The 26,379-nt window shown below is 40.6% G+C and overlaps 1 protein-coding gene across 1 annotated transcript in view; it reads left to right on the forward strand.

Annotated features, from left to right (window-relative positions):
- Positions 1-680: 680 nt before the first annotated feature.
- Positions 681-26,379, forward strand: part of LOC112234908 (collagen alpha-1(XVIII) chain) — a 169,788-nt gene continuing 144,089 nt past the window's right edge. Inside the window, exons 1-2 of the mRNA XM_024403234.2 lie at positions 681-850; positions 939-1,012. Of these exons, the coding sequence (XP_024259002.1) occupies positions 840-850; positions 939-1,012 (85 nt within the window). The 5' untranslated portion in view covers positions 681-839. The remainder of the gene's footprint in view (positions 851-938; positions 1,013-26,379) is intronic.

Here is a 26,379-nt window from a genome sequence, read left to right on the forward strand (position 1 = left end):
TTGCACCAGATCTTATTTAGGGGCTTCATAGCAAAGGGGGTGCACGCACCATTTTTCCGTGATATTCTTTAGAATATTTTTAAACAAGTTATTTTTTAAATTTCACTTCAACAATTCAGACTATTTTGTGTATGTCCATTACATGAAATCCAAATAAAATAAATTTAAATTACAGTGTAATTACATTTCTACAAAATGTTGCAGGAATGCTAATCTTATATTATTCTAACAATATAAATTATTTTAGAACAATCCGAGATTGTGGGTGTCATGGCTTGCTGAAATGACATGGAACAACCCATATGCCAAAATTGGTATATTCAGAGAAAACAAAAGTTATTTGAATGAAAACACAACATTTTTAACATGCTTTGCTTTTGATCGAGCGTAGATGGATGTGATTCAACTGTTAAATTGTGTTTTATCAAAATGTACACACAATGTAATAGGGACATCAAAGGTAGGCCTTATCATTGGAACGCGAACTACAATGCCCGTTTGACCACAAATTAGGCTACTTCTTCTTTCACCTTGAACTTGACATTTACAGACACGTCTAAGATTGGTGTAAACAATGCTGCGCTAAAAAATATAATCATATTACAAACGCACCATGCAGTGAACACCGCGGAACTCTTTAGGACCCAGAAGGATTCCCCTTTGTCAGATTATGTGGGACACTGGTCTCTCCCACAATTTCTCTCTGTAACTAGCAGAGAGCCGCGCATCAGCTGTTCACGCCTTGGCAGTCGTGGTGGACCAGGGAAACTGGGAAAAGTTTTGAATTTATTTGGCCAGAAATCTTGTAGCCTTTCAACTTGGTCACTACCAAAACAAAGATGAAAATGAGGTATTTTGCATTCATTTACGTTCTTGGGGGATGTATAGAAATCCAATAGCATTCTTAATTTAATGCACAATGTGCTACCTCGTTGCAGGTGTTCCTCATGGTTGGAGACGCTAGTTTTCTCTGTCCTGGTTCTTCTGACTCCCGCAGCATCGCAATGGCCAGGTAAGCGCAACATTTCGAAAAACATGGATACTGAACTGTTTAACGTTACACCAAGTTGTAGACATCAAGACATCTTTAGCTCTCGAACCGTTATATTGTAAATAAACGTATGTACACCTTGGTTATGTAGAGACACTACTTATAAAACGGTGAAATGTTGAAATACAATACACTTAGGCCTAAATGAATGGTTTTACATTGTGAAGTTGTAACGTTGCTTTCAATGATAACACTATTGGAAGGATGACACAGGCTAATGCAAAGTGGGAGATGTCTGTCATTACAGTATGTATGGTAAATTAATTACGTTTTGTACAGCTAATTGGGAAATGTTGTTTCCTAAAGAAACTGTGCTACAATATTACCAGTTTCAGCTATTGGAAACATTGCCTGTGTCTGGGATGCGCATGTCATGTTTCTGAGTGTGGACTGTGGGTTACTTTCTTTGTCAAGATTTATTGTATGTTGCTATCTTACATCAGTGGAGAAAATAGTTGTAGGTGTCAGCCTACTCATTCATTAACAACCTTAGGGTCTATGTTTGATTTCATTTGACCATCCCTGCACCTTTTGTTTTCTTCAGGAAAATGTGTTCAGTTTGTGTAAATTGACTTTCAATGATTTCTATATTTCATTTCATATGCTCTTCGGCAAACATAATGGTCAAAGTAATGATGTAATTTGTTTCTATTGCTATTTTGTGAATTATGTTGAAACGCTTTGAACTTTTTAGTAGAGTCTGTGTTAGTTGCGCAGTGAAAGTGTTAACTAACATTGTCCCATGTTGTCTGAATAATCAAGCTGTAATACACAGTTAATTGGTATATACATCCTGACACTTTGGAGTGCAAAATCATGTAAATGTTCCTTACAAACCGAAATGTTGAATAAAATTACAATTGAACTTTACCGCTTTTATGTGCAGTTTGTCCTTTAACCACTTTAAATTTTGTACAAAATATCCACAGGAAAGTATTTTTTTGCTGACTTTATAGAGAGTAGGTAGGTTTGCAGCTGCCAGCTGAATGCAAGCAAAGTTAGGTCTGTGGTTTGGTTACGCTTGGCTATTGTTTACATATTGTGCTAGTGTTTACGCAGTGTGTGTCAGTAAATTGAAAATACAAGCAGACAGAACCATATACCTACCGGCTCTCTAAAAAGTTGAGTAAACAATCTCCTGTGGATATTTTTGTCTTAAAGTGGCAGAAGAACAAACTGCACACAACTGGTAGAGTACATTTAAATGTAATGTCTTTTTATTCAACATTCTGGCTTGTAAGGAACATTTACACAATTTGATTAATCACACAAAGAACCATGGATAGCATGGTATCACCAGCTAACACTATGTGTTGGGTGATTGACATCACACACCCAATAAAAATGTAGTTGTCATTGAGACCTATTGAATGTCAATAATTGGGTCAGACTGCAAAGAAGCCAATACCATTCATCTGAACTTCCACTTTGACGTGCACAGAATGGCTTTGGTCTGTTGACGGGCTTTCTCAAGTCCAAAGTCTAACCTCAGAACTCAAATTCCTTTAGCTTTTTGTCCAGTGTTGCTTCTTATCTATCCGGCGATTGGGATGGGTACTCTTGAGTGTGCTAAAGACCTGCAGGGCACACTAGTCTTGAGAAAGTAGAATTTTAGAATGGGACACACCTATTCTGATACTAAATTATTCATCTCTGAACCTCACTGCGGCCCTATATTTAATTTAGTCAAAGTTCTGTCCATTGGATTGTGCAGCTGTCAGATGGAGAGCAGGGAGGAAATTGAGAAGTCTACATGAATATTTGATTGATGGCCATCGCTGTGGTTGCCTTCACATTAACTTAACAGCACAGTCATGCCAAAGACTCTAAAAATGGACCTGATGCCTCTGCTTGGCAGCACATACTCCAGAAACACTCACATTCCAGTTGAACGTACAATGTTACTGACAATGTCTTTGAGTTTCCAGTGCCGTGATGGAGGAAAGTTGGATGAATCCTGTATGTCTTTGTCTCTGTTTGGAAATGATAGCGTTAAATGGGCATGTCTCCTAGGTTGGGACATGAGGAATGAGGAATCCTCTTTGTCATGTGATGCTTTCTCTGCTCCCGGTGTGGCTATACCTGCAGGCTGTGTTGAAGCAGAGGAGGACAACAGCTGTAAGGGGATACGCTGCCAGCACATTTAATGAATGAATTTGATGATGCATTAAAAAAATCACTGCAAATAGGGCTTCCACCTGTCATATGCAGGGGGTCAGAGCCATTGAGGTAAACAAAATCCTCCTCAGTAGAAGCATCGGTAATAATTAAACCTTAAAAGCCACAGTCTGGAATTTGATAGCGTCAAGAAAGTATTATGACACTCCAAGAGTCCGTTAAAACTCATCGTGAAATGATCTTGAAACATTTTACATGTTTTTGAAACGGTGAAACTGCTCTGTGGACTTTCGAAGACATGTTGGGATGGTCAGTCTCAGGTTATCTGATAGCTGATACCACCTTTTTGAAGTTATACAATAACTCAAGTCCGTTCCTCAACTGCAGCTATAAATACTGATATAATAAGGGTTGACTTGAGAGAAAGGGTGGTTCTGTGGTTAGAATTAGGCTCCTAACATCTGTTGACATGTCCAAGATAGTTGTGGCCTTTGCCACTTCAGCTGCCACAACATATTCTCCACACCCCTGGGTTGTGTTCATTAGACAAAATGTTCTTTAACAAAAGCTAGGGCTGGCAGGTAATGTTTTTGTCAACTTCATATTAATGTCAACAAAGTTTAAAGTAACCCTGGTTTACATCTAACAGCCTATTTATAAAAGAGACGAGAGGAAGCAAAACTAGCCATTTTTAGAATTCTGTGTTGTGGCATGTACAGCTGACTGAAGACTGGATGGCCAGGCATTCAAAAATATGAGTGCGGTCTTCACAAAGTTGTTTCAGCACGGTGTTGTGGCAAACCATTCTTCGGTCTCAAAAACCCAACAGTAGGCAATAGGGTCTGGTTTGTCAACTCTGGTTAGTGTGAAAAATTGTTCCGGGGTGGGTTCTCTTCAGACAGACAGCTCTCCCAACAAATCACAAGGCAGGTTTTTTGGGGTTATGTATTATGTACTATATTTATTGAATATTATGTGAATATTTTAATTAAAAATTACCAATTTGGGTGCAATCAATTTGCTTAATTTATCAGATATCTACAGTGCCTTGTGAAAGTATTCACCCCCTTGGCATTTTTCCTATTTTGTTGCCTTACAACCTGGAAGTAAAATTGTTTTTTTGGGGGGTTTGTATGATTTACACAACATGCCTACCACTTTGATGCAAAGTGATGCATATTTTTTTATTGTGAAACAAACAAGAAATAAGACAAACTTAACTTGTGTGCATAACTATTCACACCCCCAAGTCAATTCTTTGTAGAGCCACCTTTTACAGAAATTACATCTAGCCACTGGGATTTTTGCCCATTTTTCAAGGCCAAACTGTTCCAGCTCCTTCAAGTTGGATGGGTTCCGCTGGTGTAGAGCAATCTTTAAGTCATACAACAGACTCTCAATTGGATTGAGGTCTGGGCGTTGACTAGGCCATTCCAAGACATTTAAATGTTTCCCCTTAAACCACTCGTGGTGCTTTAGCAGTATGCTTACGGTCATTGTCCTGTTGGAAGGTGAACCTCCATCCCAGTCTCAAATCTCTGGAAGACAAACAGGTTTCCCTCAAGAATTTCCCTGTATTTAGTGACATCCATCATTCATTCAATTCTGACCCGTTTCCCAGTCCCTGCCACCATGCTGTTCTCGGGGTGATGAGAGGTGTTGGGTTTAAGCCAGACATAGCGTTATCCTTGATGGCCAAAAAGCTCAATTTTAGTCTAATCTAACCAGAGTACCTTCTTCCATATGTTTGGGGAGTCTCCCATATGCCTTTTGGCAAACACCAAACATGTTTGCTTATTTGATTCTTTAAGCATTGGCTATTTTCTTGCCACTCTTCTGTAAAGCCCAGCTCTGTGGAGTGTACGGCTTAAAGTGGTCCTATGGGCAGATACTCCAATCTCCGCTGTGGAGCTTTGCAGCTCCTTCAGGGTTATCGTTGGTCTCTTTGTTGCCTCTCTGATTAATGCCCTCCTTGCCTGGTCCGTGAGTTTTGGTGGGTGGCCCTCTCTTGGCAGGTTTGTTGTGGTGCCATATTCTTTCAATAAAAAAAAGGATTTAATGGCGCTCCATGAGATGTTCAAAGTTTCAGATGTTTTTTTATAACCCATCCCTGATCTGTACTTCTCCACAAATGTGTCCCTGACCTGTTTGGAGAGCTCCTTGGTTTTCATGGTGCCGCTTGCTTAGTGGTGTTGCAGACTCTGGGGTCGTTCAGAACAGGTGTGTGTTTTTACTGAGATCATAATAATCATTAATTATGTGACTTCTGAAGGTAATTGGTTGCACCAGATCTAATTTAGGGGCTTTATAGCAAAGGGGGTGAATACATATGCACACACCACTTTTCTGTTTACTTTTTTTAGTTTTTTGAAACAAGTAATTTATTTATTTATTTTATTACTATTTTGTGTATCTCCATTACATGAAATTCAAATAAAAATACATTTAAATTACAGGTTGTAATGCAACCATATAGGAAAAACACCAAGGGGGATCAATACTTTTGCAAGGCACTGTACATGACCAAAAGTATGTGGACACCTACCCTTCAAACATCTCATACCAAAATCCTGGGCATTAATATGGAGTTGGTCCCCCCCTTTGTTGCTAGAACAGCTTGCACTGTTCTGAGAACGCTTTCCTCTAGATGTTGGAACTAGGGTTACACATTTTGGGGAATATTCAGAGGTGGAAACTTTCCGCTGCAATTAACAGGAATATATGGGAATTAACAGGAATATATGGGTATTAACGGAAATATATGCAAATGAATATTAATACTATTTAAATGTATTGTTTTTTGCATTGGATATATTTACCATATCATATGGAAAAGCATTTTACCTTTATCATAAATTAACATAATTGCAAATTATGAAATCCTTCCAATAGAAATAAAAACAACTATTTAGTTACGAATTGAACTTGAATTGAGTTGACTCTTCACAAGGTATGATTTCACTGATCAACAAAGGCAAGGGAATATTGAATCATCCCCAATGATCTATCGCATCTCACAAAAATGTTTTAAACATAAAATATCATCTATAAAATGACAACCAAAGCTTTAGTTTCCAGACTGTCTTCCTCTCAGACTTCCATATCTTCTTGAACATCAGACTCTGTGGCCTCATCTTCACTGTCACTTTCCAACCTTGTTGAGGATGGCTCGTTGTCAGGCTCAAAAAGCCTCAAATTTGCCTGGTTGGCCACCAATCTTTCAACACTTGGCCTGCCTGTTGCATGCTTTGGTGTGTGTCTTCCCAAACAAGGACCAGTTGTGCTCTGAGCCGGCTGATGTTGGTGGGATTTGGAGGATGATGGAGGCAACAGGGGAAAGAGCCTCAGATCCACAAAGTCCTTTCCACCAGGTGGCTGATGAGATATGTTGGCACGACTGCCATGTTGCATCTCCATCCCAAAGCCCTTGCTTGGAAGTGTACTTCGCCAGACTGCTAAGAAACTTGCCCTCGTCCAGGCCAAGGTGGCGAGACACAGTAGTGATGATACCATAGGCCTTGTTGATCTCTGCACCAAACAGGATGCTCTTGCCAGCATACTTGGGGTACAACATGTACGCTGCAGCGTGTATGGGCTTCAGGCAGAAGTCTTCACGCTTTTTTATGTATTTCAGAACTGCAGTTTCCTCTGCTTGGCGCAAGAGTGAAGTGGGCAGGGCAGTACGGATTTCTTCTCTTACATCTGCAAGCAGAGTCTGAACATCAGACAGGATGGCATTGTCCCCATTAATCTGTGCAATGGCTACTGCTATAGTTTTCAGGAGTTTCAGGCTGCTTACCACTCTCACTCTCACACTCTCATCCAGGAGGATCCTCTTGATGGGGCTGTCCATATCGGCAGGCTGAGATATGGCCATTTCCTGGAGAGACTCCTTCCCCCTCCAGGAGACTGTGAAACATGATGACAATTCCACCCCAACAGGTGTTGCTGGGCAGCTTCAATGTGCTGCTATAACTTGATGACCCTTCACATATCTAACCATTTCATAGGCTCTCTTGTAGAGTGTATCCATTGTTTTCAGTGCCATGATGTCCTTGAGGAGTAGATTCAATGCATGAGAGCACAGCAAATGGGTGTGATGTGAGGGTAGGACTGCTCCACTTTAGACCAAGCAGCCTTCATGTTCGCAGCATTGTCTGTCTCCAGTGCAAATACCTTTGGTGGTCCAAGGTAATTGATGATTTCCTTCAGCTCATCTGCAATTTAGAGACCGGCGTGTCTGTTGTCCCTTGTGTCTGTGCTATTGTAGAATACTGGTTGAGGGGTGGAGATGTTTTTAATTATTCCTTGCCCACGAATATTCGACCACCCATCAGAGATGATTGCAATACAGTCTGCTTTCTCTGATTTGCTTGACCTTCACTTTAACTCTGAACTCTGCATCCAGCAAATGAGTAGATAAAGCATGTCTGGTTGGAGGGGTGTATGCTGGGCGAAGAACATTCAGAAATCTCTTCCAATACACATTGCCTGTGAGCATCAGAGGTGAACCAGTTGCATACACAGCTCGAGCAAGACATTCCTCCATTGAGTCAAAAAAAACTTCTGATTCCAGGAGGACCATGACCTGTTGCTATCGATCGGGTGTCTAATTCATCAATTTCACCTCGAATAGAGGGACTTTTGTCAGATGTTATGAGCGCTGAGGGAATGCACTTAGTCAGATGATTCAGCATCTTTGTTGCTTTCTTCATATATGATTTGGCAGAGTATTTGCACATTTACACAGCTTTTCCTTCTACATTAGCTGCAGTGAAAGGTCTCCACACACATTCCTGTAAAGATTAGAATAAATAAAATTTGTTAAAATAAACCCAAATACAATTCCATGTACAGATAAATAGTTAAGCAGTTATATTAAACAACTCATTTTGTAAGATGCATGTTTTAAAATGAAGTTTACATACAGTGGGGCAAAAAAGTATTTAGTCAGCCACCAATTGCGGCTCCCACTTAAAAAGATGAGAGAGGCCTGTAATTTTCATCATAGGTACACTTCAACTATGACAGACAAAATGAGGAAAAAAAAAACAGAAAATCACTTTGTAGGATTTTTAATGAATTTATTTGCAAATTATGGTGGAAAATAAGTATTTGGTCAATAACAAAAGTTTATCTCAATACATTGTTTTTACCCTTTGTTGGCAATGACAGAGATCAAACGTTTTCTGTAAGTCTTCAAGGTTTTCACACACTTGCTGGTATTTTGGCCCATTCCTCCATGCAGATCTCCTCTAGAGCAGTGATGTTTTGGGGCTGTTGCTGGGCAATAGACTTTCAACTCCCCCCAAAGATTTTCTATGGGGTTGAGATCTGGAGACTGGCTAGGCCACTCCAGGAACTTGAAATGCTTCTTACGAAGCCACTCCTTCATTGCCCGGGCGGTGTGTTTGGGATCACTGTCATGCTGTAAGACCCAGCCACGTTTCATCTTCAATGCCCTTGCTGATGGAAGGAGGTTTTCACTCAAAATCTCATGATACATGGCCCCATTCATTCTTTCCTTTACACGGATCAGTTGTCCTGGTCCCTTTGCAGAAAAACAGCCCCAAAACATGTTTCCACCCCCATGCTTCACAGTGTAGGTATGGTGTTCTTTGGATTCAACTCTGCATTCTTTGTCCTCCAAAAAGTTATATTTTGGTTTCATCTGACCATATGACATTCTCCCAATCTTCTTCTGGATCATCCAAATGCTCTCTAGCAAACTTCAGACGGGCCTGGACATGTACTGGCTTAAGCAGGGGGACACGTCTGGCACTGCAGGATTTGAGTCCCTGGCGGCGTAGTGTGTTACTGATGGTAGGCTTTGTTACTTTGGTCCCAGCTCTCTGCAGGTCATTCACTAGGTCCCCCGTGTGGTTCTGGGATTTTTGCTCACCGTTCTTGTGATAATTTTGACCCCACAGGGTGAGATCTTGCGTGGAGCCCCAGATCGAGGGACATTATCAGTGGTCTTGTATGTCTTCCATTTCCTAATAATTGCTCCCACAGTTGATTTATTCAAACTTCAAACCTATTGCAGATTCAGTCTTCCCAGCCTGGTGCAGGTCTAAAATTTTGTTTCTGGTGTCCTTTGACAGCTCTGTGGTCTTGGCCATAGTGGAGTTTGGAGTGTAACTGTTTGAGGTTGTGGACAGGTGTCTTTTATACTGATAACAAGTTCAAACAGGTGCCATTAATACAGGTAACGAATGGAGGACAGAGGAGCCTCTTAAAGAAGAAGTTACAGGTCTGTGAGAGACAGAAATCTTGCTTGTTTGTAGGGGACCAAATACTTATTTTCCACCATAATTTGCAAATAAATTCATTAAAAATCCTACAATGTGATTTTCTGGATTTTTTTTCTCATTTTGTCTGTCATAGTTGAAGTGTACCTATGATGAAAATTACAGGCCTCTCTCATCTTTTTAAGTGGGAGAACTTGCACAATTGGTGGCTGACTAAATACTTTTTTGCCCCACTGTACACCTTAGCCAAATACATTTAAACTCAGTTTTTCACAATTACTGACATTTAATCCTAGTAAATATGCCATGTCTTAGGTCAGTTAGGATCACCACTTTATTTTAAGAATGTGAAATGTCAGAATAATAGTAGAGAGAATGATTTATTACAGCTTTTATTTATTTCATCACATTCCCTGTGGGTCAGAAGTTTACATACACTCAATTAGTATTTGGTAGCATTGCCTTTTAAATGGTTTAACTTGGGTCAAATGTTTCAGGTAGCCTTCCACAAGCTTCCCACAATAAGTGCGAAGAGCTGCTGGCAAACGCAGTAAAGTGCTGTTTGAATGAATGCTTACGAGCCTGTTGCTGCTTACCACCACTCTGTCAGACTGCTCTAACAAATCATAGACTTAATTATAATATAATAACACACAGAAATACGAACCTTAGGTCATTAATATGGTCAAATCCGGAAGCTATCATTTCAAAAACAAAATGTTTATTCTTTCAGTGAAATACGGAACCTTTCTGTATTTTATCTAACGGGTGGCATCCATAAGTCTAAACATTGCACAACCTTCAGTGTTATGTCATAATTATGTAAAATTCTGGCAAATTAGTTTGCAACGAGCCAGGCGGCCCAAACTGTTGCATGGACCCGTTTGGCGAAGTAGGCTATGATTCAATGATAAATTGGCAGGCACCGCATTGATTATATGCAACGCAGGACAGCTAGATAAACTAGTAATATCATCAACCATGTGTGGTTAACTAGTGATTATGTGAAGATTGATTGTTTTTTATAAGATATGTTTAATGCTAGCTAGCACCTTGCCTTGGCTCCTTGCTGCACTCGCATAACAGGTAGTCAGCCTGCCACGCAGTCTCCTCGTGGAGTGCATTGTAATCGGCCATGATCTGTGTCCAAAAATGCTGATTACCGATTGTTATGAAAACTTGAAATCGGCCCTATTTAATAACGATTAAACGTCGACCTCTAGTTGCGCCATTACTGTTGTAGTCTTGATTTTATTACTAAAAAATACACAATTTAACCACCAATTGTATTGATCTCTTAGACTGGCTAGCTAAGCATACCTAACATGGACATTTCAATATTGTCAGCTAATTAGCGTCACTAAATTGGCAGCAAGATTGCTGGCTGGCTGAGAACAATCTAACCATCCATAGACTGTATACACATTCACCATTGCTACCAACACAAACAGAGAGCAAGTTAACTAATTTTAGTAACAATTTTTCCAGACAGGTGGAATAGATGGCTACCAAATTGAGATGCTCTTATTTGCTCACGTTAGCTAACGTCAGTCAAAGATAGAAAGAACAAACAAACATGTTTACTCTGCTGAAGGTAGTTACAGTCTATTAGTGACTACCATGGCATAGACTCAATTGATTTACAGTGTGTATACCAAAAGATAAAGATCAGAGTTCAATACAGCACTGTAACGTTAGCTTGCTAACTAGCTTACCCAGCTAGTCCAGCTAGGCTAGCAAGCTAGCTTATGTTAGGTTACCTTGTTTGTAATTAGCACTGCCAGGCACAGAACACCACACGGGCATGATGACAAACATTAGTAACAAACAAATGTAAAATTTGTTTTATAAAATAATCTTGCTTAGAGAAATTCTGAGATTACTGTGTGTTGGTTGTTTGAAGTAAACAACGCCATTATTCATGTTTGTGGGCACGCCCCCTCTACCTAGTGGGCGGTATCAGCATTCGATATGAATGCCAGACTTTTTGGTTCACTATCAGCAGACGAATACACAGATATACACTTTAATTTCATATACATGATATAAACATGATAGGTTTTTGCATGTTTTTAAGCTATACATTGTTTGAAAAGAATGGAGTAAAACTAACTTCTATACACATGAACTAAGCTGGTATATTCTTCAAGAATCAATGGTTATAAATACTTACTATATATTTTGGGGGATTTTTACAGCATGTCGCCATTGCAGATTGTACCTCGAAATGGACGTTATTTTCCCTTGAACAAAACAAATATTTCAATGGCACCACGGTTGAGCTGTATTTGCCCACTCTGTATACTGCTTGCCATGGATGAGCACTCTGTCAAGAACATAATCTTCTACTGCAGCCAGAGAGGAAGAAACACAGAACAACTAGTTTAAACAACAATATGTTCCAGACTTTTCTGACACCAAGAAGCAGTACACCACAATTACTACTATGGTAAACTATAGATTTAAGTGTGACATTTTAGCAGATTTCTTTTTTTTTTGTTATGTGAGAGGGAAGGGACACGGAATTGTGAAAGCCACCGGAAGATGTTCAGATTTATTGGTTGGGTGTGTGTGGGTTGTGTTATTAGGGAGGTTATGTGTTGCTTGATGGGGTAAATTACTGTTCATTACTAACTCAGAAATATATCTCAAACGTCCTTATTTTTAACATATCAACTAGCATATCAAGATCCGGATATGGACCTCAGCCAAGAGAAGCTTCTCTGCAATCAATATAGCTTAAGATCTTGCTTAGAATATGTGTTTTCTTAGCACGTTCAATTTGATTGAATGTGCTGAGAAAACACATATGTGATGGATACAGTTAGTATTAGTCAATATCTCAGGGTATTGAATGAGGCCATTGGAAATGTCCATGTGTCATTCAGAATAATCCCAATATCATATACTATGTCTAAAAGACACATCTGGATTCAGAATTTGTCAGGATATGTACAGTTATCCCCTGATATGAACCCTTTTCGCCCAGTATTTGATTCCGTAAAAGAACCCTGGATCTCACCCCAACATCGCCAACGATTTATATATACACTAGATGACTGACGGGGTGCTGTTGTGAAGCCACCGCGCCTTCATCTTGGCACTACACCACCATTGTAAAAAATATTTGGGAAGCTAAACAAATTCATTTATTAATGTCTACATTTTGTTTTTGACACGTTTATTCTATTACAGACACCGTAATGCATACTTATAATTCAGTGTGTTAAACATTTTCCTTAAATTATACGTTTTAGAAAATTACACTGAACGCAACATGTACAATGGCAAGAAAAGGTATATGAACCCTTTGGAATGACCTGTATTTCTGCATAAATTGGTCATAAAATGTGATCTTCATCGAAGTCACAACAATAGACAGTCTGCTAACACCCAAACAATTCTACGTTTTCATGTCTTTATTGAACACACTGTGTAAACATTCACCGTGCAGGGTGCAAAATTACGCGAACCCTTTAATAACTGGTTGACTATCCTTTGGCAGCCATAACCTCAACCAAACGTTGTCTTTAGTTGCGGATCAGACCTGCACAGCGGTCAGGAGGAATTTTGGACCATTACTCTTTACAAAACTGTTTCCGTTCAGCAATATTCTTGGGATGTCTGATGTGAACCAGTCTCTTGAAGGCAATGCCACAGAATCTCTATTGGGTTAATGTCAGGACTCTGACTGGGCCACTCCAGAAGGTGTATTTTCTTCTGTTGAAGCCATTCTGTTGTTGATGTACTTCTGTGTTTTGGGTCGTTCTCCGGTTGCATCACCCAACTTCTGTTGAGCTTCAATTTGCGGACAGATAGCCTTACATTCTCCTGCAAAATGTCTTGATAAACTTGGGAATTCATTTTTCCATCAATGATAGCAAACTCTCCAGGCCCTGAGGCAGCAAAGCAGCCCCAAACCTTGATGCTCCCTCCACCATATTTTACAGTTGGGATGAGGTTTTGATGTTTGTGTGCTGTGCCATTTTTTTCAACACACATAGTGTTGTATGTTCCTTCCAAACAACACCACTTTAGTTTAATCTGTCCACAGAATATTTTGGAACATCCAGGTGCACTTTTGGAAACGACGTTCAGCAATGTTTATTTTGGACGGCAGTGGCTTCTTCCGTGGCGCCCTCCCATGAACACCATTCTTGTTTAGTGTTTTACGTATCATAGACTCGTCAACAGAGATGTTAGCATGTTCCAGAGATTCCAGAGAAGTCTTTAGCTGACACTCTAGGATTCTTCTTAACCTCTGAGCATTCTGCTCTGTGCTCTTGCAGTTGTCGTTGCAGGACGTCCAATCCTAGGGAGAGTAGAAACAGTGCTGAACTCCATTTATAGACAATTTGTTTTACTGTGGACTGATGAACAGCAAGGCTTTTAGAGATACATTTTGTAACCCTTTCCAGCTTTATGCAAGTCAACAATTCTAAATCTTAATTCTTCAGACATCTCTTTTGTTTGAGACATGGTTCACATCAGGCAATGCTTCTTGTGAATAGCCAACTCAAATTGTGTGAGTGATTTTTATAGAGCAAGGCAGCTCTAACTGACATTTCCAGTCTCGTCTCTTTGATTGGACTCCAGGTTAGCTGACTCCTGACTCCAATTAGCTTTAGGAGAAGTCATTAGCCTAGGGGTTCAGATACTTTTTCCAACCTACACTTTGAATGTTTAAATGATGTATTCAATATAGACAAGAAAATTTATACGTCCTTTTTTCAGGACCCTGTCTTTCAAAGATAATTTGTAAAAATCCAAATAATTTCACTGATCTTCATTGTAAAGGGTTTTAACACTGTTTCCCATGCTTGTTCAATGAGCCATAAACAATTAATGAACATGCACCTGTGGAATGGTCATTTAGACACTAACAGCTTACAGACTGTAGGCAATTAAGGTCACAGTTATGAAAACTTAGGACACTAAAGAGGCCTTTCTACTGACTCTGGAAAAACACCAAAAGAAAGATGCCCAGGGTCCGTGCTCATCTGCGTGAACGTGCCTTAGGCATGCTGCAAGGAGGCATGAGGACTGCATATGTGGCCAGGGCAATACATTGCAATGTCCATACTGTGAGATGTCTAAGTCAGTGTTACAGGGAGACAGGACGGACTGCTGATCGTCCTCGCAGTGGCAGACTGTGTAACAACACCTGCACAGGATCGGTACATCCGAACATCACACCTGCGGTACAGGATGGCAATAGCGACTGCCCGAGTTACACCAGGAACGCACAATCCCTCCATCAGTGCTCAGACTGTCCGCAATAGGCTGAGAGAGGCTGGAGGCAGGACATCACCGGCAACAACGTCGTCTATGGGCACAAACCCACCGTCGCTGGCAGATCTGATGCAGTCCATGAGGAGGAGATGCACTGCAGTACTTAATGAACTGGTGGCCACACCAGATACTGACTGTTACTTTTGATTTTGATCGCCCGTTTATTCAGCGACACATTCTATTTCTGTTGATCACATTTCTGTGGAACTTATTCAGTTTGTCTCAGTTGAATCTGGTTATGTTCATACAAATATTTACATGTTAAGTTTGCTGAAATCAAATGCAGTTGAGAGTGAGAGGATGTTTTCTTTTTTTGCTGAGTTTACATTAATTTGTGTGTTATTAGTTTAAGCACACTGTTTGCTTATTGTTGTGACTTCGATTAACCTGTTAAGCCTCCCCCCTACTTTTTCGGAAATTCTGTTAAAAATTTTATTACCAATTTATGCAGAAGTTCTGGTAATTCCAAAAGGCTCACATACTTTTTCTTGCCAGTGTAAACACAACATAAAAAAAATGTTGGTCCGATATTTCATGAGTTGAAATAAAATAACCCAGAAATGTTCCACAAAAAGCTTATTTCTCTCAAATGTTGTGCACAAATTTGTTTACAACCGTTGATCATATTTAAATGAACCCTCTGAACTCAAAGTGGATGTATAATAACTCGACACATAATAACTCGACACAGAGTGTTAAAGCAGAAACTGCCCCTCCCCCCAAATGAATTGCATCAAAGCATGGAGAGGAGGGCTTGGAGTTCTTTGTTCAAATGTGCGTTCTCTAGCTATAGTCTTCTGTCAAGTGCTTCCCCTACAGTTGTTGTAAAGCTAAGGAGAGTAGGTCCTTGCAAATATAACTTTTTGTTTGGCTGAATGTGTTTTCTAGTAAGTTACCTTTTTCTATTCCATAGGAGAAATTCAAGTTACAAGTTGTAGCTTTTTTAAACTGCATGAGCGATCAATTGGTGGCGGAAAACAACTTCAGTTTAGTTTCCCTAGATATCCTTTTTCTCAGGCGGGGCATTTAACCCTGTGATGGGACATCCATGGCTGCCCAACACTACAATAACAATTGGAACCATAATTATTTTGGCTTGAGGGCAAAGGTGTTTGGTGGGTTGCGTTCCCTGGAGACATGGTTGGGGAAACATTGTCACTCAAGGATTTTTTTCAGCTGTGATTGCGAAAAGTGTGGGGGCCCTCTTGGCTAATTTCTTGCAAATCTACTAGGGCTGGGAATTGCCAGGGACATCGCCATACAATATTATCATGATAATTACAGTGCATTCAAAAATTCAGACCCCTTCCTTTTCCCCACATTTTGTTACTTTACAGCCTTATTAAATAAATAAAACATCTCATCAATCTACACACAATACCCCATAATGACAAAGCAAAAACAGGTTTTAGAAATGCTTACAAATGTGTGTGTGTGTGTGTGTATATATATATATATATATATATCTTATTTACATAGGTATTCAGACCCTTTGCTATGAGACTTGAAATTAAACTCCGGTGCATCCTGTTTCCATTGATCATCCCTGATGTTTCTACAACTTGATTGGATTCCACCTGTGGTACATGATTTGGAAAGGCACACACCTGTCTATATAAGGTCATTTCAGAGCAAAAACCAAGCCATGAGGTCAAAGGAATTGTCCGTAGCGCTCCGAGACAGGATTGCGTCGAGGCACAGATTTGGGGAATGGTACCAAAACATTTCTGCAACATTGAAGGTCACCAAGAACACAGTGGCCTCCATCATTCTTAAATAGAAGAAGTTTGGAATCACCAAGACTCATCCTAGAGCTGGCCGCCTGGTAAACTGAGCAATTGATGGAAAAGGGCCTTGGTCAAGGAGGTGACCAAGAACCCGATGGTCACTCTGACAGAGCTCTAGAGGTCCTCTGTAAAGATGGGAGAAACTTCCAGAAGGACAACCATCTCTGCAGCACTCCACCGATCAGGGCTTTATGGTGGAGTGGCGAGATGGAAACCACTCCTCAGTAAAAGGCTCATGACAGCCAGCTTGGAGTTCGCCAAAAGGCACCCGAAGGACTCTCAAGATTCTCTTGTCTGATGAAACCAAGATTGAACTGTTTGGCCTGAATGCCAAGCGTCATGTCTGGAGGAAACCTGGCACCATCCCTACGGTGAAGCATGGGGGTGGCAGCATCATGCTGTGGGAATGTATTTCAGCGGCAGGGACTGGGAGACTAGTCAGGATCGAGGGAAAGATGAATGAAGCAAAGTACAGAGATTCTTGATGAAAACCTGCACCAGAGCGATCAGTGCTGGAAGTCCCGCCTCTCCCATCTCATTATTGTTTTTTAGGACCATACACCCACGTGGGTGATTGAAAGATGACCTGAGGTCCACACTCCAGTTGGTGGTGTTAATGCACTTTATAGATGGTTGCCCACTGCCATAGAAAGTCTGAAGGAGGAGAGATTACTAGAAATGGACTCGGTTTACCCTTTTATCTGTGGTTTAATTGTCGGAGTAGAGGAACTTGTGCATTTCAGGTAGAATAACAACCCAATGTTTATATCCCAGGATAAATTAGCTAGCAACTGCAAGCTAGCGAGCTAAATTGCCATAACTGTTTAATGCTTTTTAACCTGTCCCCAAATTAGTATATTTGGATCAGAGTTCGTTGTTGATATTTCAACCTGCCTGTCCCGATCGCGTCTAGTGTGGATGGACAAAATCAGCATGTGCTCACGTGGACGAGCGGTGTGTTCAGCATGTTATGCCAGCTAAATAAGGATGAATTTAGTACTTGCCATGTCAATAAAAATACATGCTGGCATCTCGGGAGCACTATTAAAAGGAAAGACCCCACAGTTTGATACTTCAGTTTGCAACGCTGACCCCATAAATGTTTTATTTTTTATTTTTTTACTTTCATAGGGCTAATTGTTGATTAAACAACTTGTTGATTTAACATGTGTTATAGAATCCCATAAAGATGTTAAACTGAAGGCCCCTCTCAAATATCTGCTTTGAAACATCAGACATTGGTTTCTGATGTGCCCTCAGAAAAGGAACTGGTGTTTCCCATTGTTATGTATTTGCTATCTGTCCTCTTCCCTTTCAGGGCGAGGTAGTCTTCAAAACATCCTTTTGAATCATGCTGACAGCTGTTTATTTTTTATGTGCCATCTCCGGTGACTGTTTCAGGTGCTCTCGCCCCGACTATCATACCAGCCCAATCTCAAAATGCTGCTTTGACACTTACAAAACACATAGGGAAACAATAATTACTGCTTTTGTTCTAAACGGTGGATTTGTACCGCCACATGTTCGGTGCACCTAGCCATCTCCAGTGCTAATAGCACACTGAGCCACCTTAACTCTCTGTAAGTCTTTCCGGTTCCATGTGAAACCCTCACTTATTTGTTCCTCTTCTTTCACAGCCATAATGTAAATGACAGCGATCAGAACTTGAAACTTCACTCAGGAAATGACAGGACTACCCATACGGTGTTTCCCAGAACAATATATTCACTTCAGACGTGAATGCCATGTTCCCTGGAGCAATATCCATGGCGGCAAACACCCTAAGAAATCAAAGTTTAAACTGTTTTGCTATGGGATTTACAAGTATGGACGAGCAGGTCCGCAGCATGTCAGTACAATTGTGTGGAGAGTTTTGGTGTTAGTTGACTCTTTCATATCCCAGTTCAATGACGATTCAGGAGAAAATAGCAATATTTTAGGCTATGTTTGCACAACTTTCATTGAACTTGCATCATCATGATCCCTTCGTGGGTGGCAGGTAGCCTAGCGGTTAGCGCGTTTGGCCAGTAACCAAGAGGTTGCTAGTTTGAATCCCTGAGCTGACAAGATGAAAATGAATCTTTGCTGTTGAGCAGTTAATTGCTCCAGGTTCACGGTGGCCATGAACCAACTCTCCGAGGATGTCTCAGGGGGAGTTTGCATGTGCAAAAACACATCCAATTCACACATGCGTGTTAGTACACAATTGTACTTGGGCCAAGCTTCCTGCCATCCAGGACCTATATAATAGTCAGACTCCAGTCACGCAAGTCATAGATGGTTATCTCTGCTACCGCATGGCAAGCGGTACTGGTACGCAGAGTCTAGAACCGAAAGGCTCCTTAACAGCTTCTACCCCCAAGCCATAAGACTGAAAAACAATTAATCAACTGGCCACTGGACTATTTACATTGTCAAGTCATTATTTTAGTCAAAGTATGATATAATTGGACCTGAAGTGCCAAATCCGACCTGCCCACTTTGTGCAAGTCCGAACTGCCCACTTCGTGCAGATCTGTTCTGTGTGAATGCGATGTCTATTCCTATGAAATGACATAAAAAATGTACAGCCTACCTTTTTTTGTTTCAGGGCTACATTTTATTTTAATGTCAACACCCACCAGCATGGCATTGTTTATTACATCAGAACCGCTGCAAAGTTATGACTAAGATGTGCCAAGCAGCCTTTTGTACAAGAAAATATCAATCCATTTGATCATTTCTCAATTTTCACATTTTGTTTTAGCTAGTCTGTATTGAAAAAAATTCCCTAAATCAATGCTTATGAAAAATCAAGCTCTGTAACCAGCCATAGCTAATGCTTTGAATATAGTATATAAAAAATAAATATACAGCAACAACATTAGCTAACTAGATAAGGTTAGCATGCTAGCGAGCTACAGTGACAACTGTCAGTGCCCTATTTGTTTTTTATCAACAACACATGGAAATTCCCACAACCAAATTCATGAATATGTATAAGAAGCCTTCGTCATTCTTCGAGGTGCATTTAATTCTCTTGGACAGTAAATTATGTTGAAATAGTGGCAGCAACTTCCTCTGGGGGGAGGTCCTTTAAACATTGAGGGCAAAGGGTAATAAGCTCTATAGGCTGATCCCTGGACATTGCTTTTGAATGTTCATTTTAAATTCACCATATTATGAGATGTCTACTTAGATTCAAAAATACTGATGAGCACAAGAGAGGAAATCGAGCTGACTATGTTGGTAAGTCACCTTGTCTGAGAGAGATTTACATGGTTATCAAAACGCACACCAGGGGAAGTCTACACGGAACACAGCCTTTATTTTAAAGTGTTTCTTTAAAATAAAGTACCTATCTGACCTTACTCATGGCCATGCTAGGGATGTGAAGTTAGCTAAATGTGAAGGAGTAGGCTACAATGAGCAACCGACAGGTAGGCTGTTAAATCTGTTGTAGACCGGGAGGGGGGTGCGCAGCAAAATGGCTTCAGCTAGCCTAGCTAGCTATCTTAGCTTGCTACTTTACATCAATTTGTTGCAGTGAAGACAGGCACTGCCAGGTGGGATGATAGGTAACCTATGGCAGTTACAAGTTTGCCTAACTAGGGCAAGTCAGAGTGGCTACTTTTTCCTCTCCATCCCGTGTCACACACACCTCTGGCCCCTGCCCATCCCCCGCTCTGCTGTATGCGCACCGTCTCTCCCATGTCGTGCAGGCTGCACAGCAAACGAGTGTCCCAAGTTTAAACAAAGTTACAGAAAACGGATATCTGGAAAAAAGTCTAATTCGAATAGTGAAATGTATTTAAAATGCCCATCCCTAGTCTATGCCCCTCCTCCTCTTATCTGACTGACCATCAAGATGGGCATTCTTTTCAAAATATCCCAAATTCCTCCCATTCATCCATCTTTCAGGAGCATCAGTCTCCGTAGATGGTTCTCTGGTCTCGCTCACAAGTCTCACGCATGGGGGAGTGAAAGACAGTTTTCCCCTGGGTAGGAGAGATTAACATCAAGTGCACTGGGACAGAAAGGGGATTTGTCGAGTCCTTTAGCTCGTCCTCTGGTCTCTTGACGGATGCCCGAAAGGGGGTTGTGGGTTGGAATTGAGTAAAACACATTTTTTTTCTTCTCAAATGTTAACGAAAACCAAAGGTGTTGAGGATTCACCTCCCTTTTTAGAATTGATTATCAATGGACCATATTGGCTACAAGGTGCTTCAGGGAGGCACAGGGATGGGAATGGAAGGGCTCCTCTTTCATGAAAAGCCAGTTTCAGGACATGATGCCAAAGAGACAATGAATGCCCCAGCACAGAGGCTGCTAATGTCTAGTTTGTGAAACAAGAGTGGGGTGGACAATGAAGGAAGCCCTCTATTCACTTGGGCCGGCGTGAGCCAGATGGCGCAGTGCCATTCTTTGAGATACGCAGAGAGGGTGAGAAGTGAAAAGGACTTATGCCAACCGTAGGGTCGTTAAAGCATTTAGAGAGCCAGTGAAAGATTTGCAGGGCCATTCTTTTGACCCGACCTAGTGGCATTATCCATGTTGCATGAGTGGGAGCTCCAGCAGTCTGGACATGTCAGCATTACCCTCTCTTTATTGGCCCATTGGTGGAAACATCCAATGATGCTCTATTTGGTGCCTCGTCGGTAACAAGCGAACAGAGGCGTATCGTGTGGTTTCACAATGAGTTTCCAGCCACATCTTGGCTGGGAAAAAAAAAAAAATATATATATATTTATTTATTTCTATCCCATATAGAACCCAACATTTTCGTTTACGTTTTAGTCATTTAGCAGACGTTCTTATCCAGAGTCCCTTACAGAAGCAATTATGGTTAAGTGCCTTGCTCAAAGGCACACCAACAGATTGTTTACCTAGTCGGCTTGGGAATTCAAAACAGCGACCTTTCTCTTCCTCCCCTACTAAGTGAAAGAATTACCTGGCAGTGCCGTACCACGCCTCGGGCAGAGGATAGCTGTCGACATTATCAGGTGCTATGCATGAAATTGTCTGTCTTTTTGTGACGACAAACATCTCCCGCTCAGTCCATAATAAATCTTTGCCTGACCCAGAATGTCTGCCTGCCTTTTACCTTGAAATTCAATGCTTCCTTCTTAATGTCACACTAGGGTTGGGCGATGTCAACCTTTGTCCTATTGTGATTATGTACCCATAAGAATTGTGATATACGATGCTATTGCCCCCAGCACGACATCGAGTGCAACTGGACCATGCCGAAAGATAATGTTGAAAGCCCAGGCAGAGGCTAAGTGCAGTCAATAGCAAATATTTCCTAATATTCCTTTCCGGCGGAGGGGCTGAACAGGTGTGTGTGTGTGTGTGTTTTTGTTAGGGTTGCTAACAGAATTGTAAATCATACCTTCTGTATTTCGAAATACGCCGGTATATGGTATCGCCCAAGCCTAGTCTGTGTTACGCGCACATGATGGTGCAGTGACTGTCTGATGAGGAACGGGCTGTCTTACCGTAGTGAGCTAGGTTAAAGGCCTACATCATAGGCTGTATAGAAGCAGTCTACTGTCCAGAACTGGATAATCATTTCTTGATTTGCTTCATAAAATAAAATAAAAAATAAATAGTTTGTTCTATTGCTCATAAATCTGTGATTGACAATAACCTAGTCTTAGGCTATAGACTTTCTTATTTTTGAAAGCCACAATAACTTTGGGACAACATCTTCATAGGCTATAATGTTTAGGAAATAAGCTACTGTTCATAACTTTTTAAGTTGTCTTAAAGCTTTTATGATAGGCCTAGTAGGAGGATAGGCTATTGGCCCTTTTGGTTTTCAACCTTAACAGGGATTTTCCAAACCCACACGGATAATTTATTTCTTAAAAAGCTTGATTAAACTTGTCATTAGATTTTTCTATAGGCTGTTTTTGTTTGTTCTCTCTCATTATTACTCGTATGGCGACCTGACGTGTCTAGGTTATTAAAATAACTTTTTGAGACGGAACTCCGTTACATCCTTGTTTGATCGGCGGAAAGACATGCATAAAACGATGACTCGTAGCCTTCAGTCATATTCATAGCCTATCAATGAAGAGAGAGAAGGGAAGATAGGCTACGTTTTTTTCACAATAGTTAAGGCGTGTCCGTTATAAAAAATAAATAGTTTTAGGCTATAGCCTAATGCCCATGCATTTGACAGAGTGAGACAGAGAAACAATATTTTCTTACTGGACATATATTGTGCTTCTTTGGTGGAAATACATTCCTACATTCCTTTCGTGTTCTGTAGGCTATATAACATATTTGTTGAAATACTCTATAGCTAATAGGAATAGGCAAATTACTCGGAATGTCACTTGTGCACTACAAGACAATTCAAATAGGCTAAACCATTGTCTGTCACATAATGTCGTCACCATCAACCATGGCTGTCAATAATCGTCAGTAGACGATGCTATCATAATATTGCCCTTTCTATGTCACACAAACTAAAAAGCAGTCAAAATATTCAGTCCAACTTAGTTATGCTATATTATACTCCTTAGAGCTGTATAATGTCTATCACCCATGGCTGATAAGATAATTCAGTGATTCAAGTCACATTTCCCTACTTTTTACAAAAAGATAACATAGCAAGTGTGGATATGTAGTGCCTTCAGAAAGTATTCACACCCCTTACAAAGTGGAATTAAAATAGATGTAATTGTCTTTTTTTGTCATCTATCTATAGAAAATACTCTGTCAAAATGAAATAAATAGTATTTTTTAATTAATGGAATATAAAACGCTACACCCGCAATAACGTCTGCTAAACACATGTATGTGACAAATAAAATTTGACTTACTTTTCCCGTTATTCTTTATTCAAAATTAGTATTAAATTATTCAAGCTCTGTCAAGTTGGTAGTTGATCATTGTAGGACAGACATTTTCAAGTTAGGTCAAAATTGTAAATAGGCCTCTCGGGAACATTCAATGTTGTCTTGGTAAGCAACTCCAGTGGTATATTTGCTCTGAACATAACACTTTGTTGATCCATCCTCAGTCTCCTATCACAGCGATTAAACTCTAACTGTTTTATATCACCATTGGCCTCATGGTGAAATCCCTGAGCGGTTTCCTTCCTCTCTGGCAACTCTGTTAGGAAGGGCGTCTGTATCTTTAGTCACTGTGTATTGATACACCATTCTCAAATGGATATCCAATGTAGTATTGCCATCATAATCAAGCTGCAGATGTCAGTTCTACATTCCCACCTGTACCCCCACAAATCTACCTTCTCAGAGTCTTAGATGTAGCCAGTGACTACCAGTCTCTGAGTTCGCTCTCCCCTGAGATCAAGAGTAGCCACTATTTTCAAAAGTCCCTCATGGATTAACATGCCTTTGCCCACAGGGGGACAATGAGAAGCTGGCACCCTTCCTCAGTCTTGGACCGGACTAATTTAGGGCCTGATTTTTCTTCCTGATGAATGCTCCTTTTGTCCCTCATTTTTCCTCCTGTGTACCCGGGCCTCTGGTTTAGCCACAGGCCGAACACCATCTCCTTCAAGCAATTTTCCTCTCATTACAGTTTATTAAAATATATCATTTGAATGTAGTCTTAATTTTGGCTCGTGGGCTATTTTTAAAGGTGTGCCGACGCTTTGGGGGCTGTCTTCCATCAACACTGACTTTTTTGTGTTGCTTGACTATGTGAGAAAAAGGTCACGGTACGCCCATAAATCCACAAGTATTAGATGTCTTTGACAGTCCGTAACCAGACAACAACAATTATCACATAGTAATGAGCAATGGCACTCATTGTGCCCTAGAATGTGGTGCCAGCTTTTAGCCAGCCGCAGATTCACGGACTCTTGAGATTTTTCCTCTCAAATACATTTTCATTGGGCGAACTGAAAAAATATAATCTCTTTCTTTCACTCATGTCTTTCGTTGGTTTCTCACTTTGGGATCTGTATTGGGCCTGAGCCCTCTTACACAAACTATGGTTTGCTCTGATGAAAAGAGCTATTTTGTTTTTCTTCGTCATGGTCAAATCTACTGTCAAAGTCCTGATATGCATTGACATGATCTTGACATTCAGAGCAAAGCTGAAATGCAACACTCAAGTGAGGGCCTCGCTATTTCTAAGCATTGCAAAAGGACAAAGAGCTGGGCTGACCATGGAGTTATCTAACAGACAGTGTTTCCCTCAGACCTGGGCAGCACTCGAAATTAGATTTGCATGCACATTCTTTCCCGACGAATCCTTCCCCCCCTTCAATGAAGAATCTTATTTGCTTTTGCATTCAAAAGCATCAAGCACAAACCATTTATCCCCGAAGTTGGAGAATGTGCATATGTGTGTGCTTTTGCTAGCCGCTTTGTAAATGTTAGACTTGCACAGGCAGGTAGAATATGTGCATACTTAATGAGTGTCTTTTTGTATTTGTCTTATGGCATAATCAAAGCACATGTGCCATTTGGTAATGGGTGATGCAGTAACTAAGGCGGTTGTTTAAATCTTTCTACCACATTCCGGTACTTTCAATCAGGGATATCTTAAGAGATGCTTGCTTACCATATGCACAGAGTCTAACTCAAAACCTTCAATTTTGCAACAGAACATGTCATTGCCTGTCATTTAAGTTAGTTTCAAAGGTCATTGGCTTTTTGTGTGATGCGATCTTTACAAGATTAAGTCAAACGGCTGTAGTTAAAGTAAGTAAAGGAGGCCAGAATGCAGAGCAAACAGGGCTCTAATCTCAGTGTCATAATTAGAAGGGTTGGAAATTACAGACAGACCCTTTAGCCTGTATGTGTTTTTTAAATTTCACCTAACAGTATTTCATCTGAACATATTGTATACAGTTGAAGTCAGAAGTTTGCATACACCTGAGCCAAAAATAATTTAAACTCCGTTTTTCCCAATTCCTGACATTTAATCGTAGTAAAAATTCCCTGTTTTAGGTCAGTGAGGATCACCACTTTTATTTTAAGAATGTGAAATGTCAGAATAATAGTAGAGACAAGGATTTATTTCAGCTTTTATTTCTTTCAGCACATTCCCAGTGGGTCAGAAGTTTACATGCACTCAATTAGTATTTGGTAGCATTGCCTTTAAATTGTTTAACTTGCGTCAAACGTTTCTGGTAGCCTTCCACAAGCTTCCCACAATAAGTTGGGTGAAATTTGTCCCATTCCTCCTGACAGAGCTGGTGTAACTGAATCAGATTTGTAGGCCTCCTTTAACGCTCACACTCTTTCGGTTCTGCCCACAAATTTACTATGTGATTGAGGTCAGGGCTTTGTGATGGCCACTCCAATAATTTGACTTTGTTGTCCTTAAGCCATTTTGCCACAGCTTTGCTTGGGGTCATTGTCCATTTGGAAGACCCATTTGCGACCAAGCTTTAACTTCCTGACTGATGTCTTGAGATGCTGCTTCAATATATCCACATAATGTCCCTACCTCATGATGCCATCAATTTTGTGAAGTGCACCAGTCCCTCCTGCAACAAAGCACCCCCACAACATGATGCTGCCACTCCTGTGCTTCACGGTTGGGATGGTGTTCTTTGGCTTGCAAGCCTCCCCCTTTTTCCTCCAAACATAACGATGATCATTATGGCCAAACCAGTTCTATTTTTTTTCATCAGACTAGAGGACATTTCTCCAAAAAGTATGATCTTTGTTCCCATGTGCTGCTGCAAACCTTAGTCTGGCTTTTTTATGGCGCTTTTGGAACAGTGGCTTCTTCCTTGCTGAGTAGCCTTTAAGGTTATGTCAGTATAGGTCTCGTTTGACTGTGGATATAGATACTTTTGTACCTGCTTCGTCCAGCATCTTCACCAGGTCCTTTGCTGTTGTTCTGGGATTGATTTGCACTTTACGCACCAAAGTACATTCATCTCTAGGAGACAGAACACCTC

The sequence above is a fragment of the Oncorhynchus tshawytscha genome, linkage group LG03, assembly GCF_018296145.1.
Source record: "Oncorhynchus tshawytscha isolate Ot180627B linkage group LG03, Otsh_v2.0, whole genome shotgun sequence".
Taxonomy (NCBI): domain Eukaryota; kingdom Metazoa; phylum Chordata; class Actinopteri; order Salmoniformes; family Salmonidae; genus Oncorhynchus; species Oncorhynchus tshawytscha.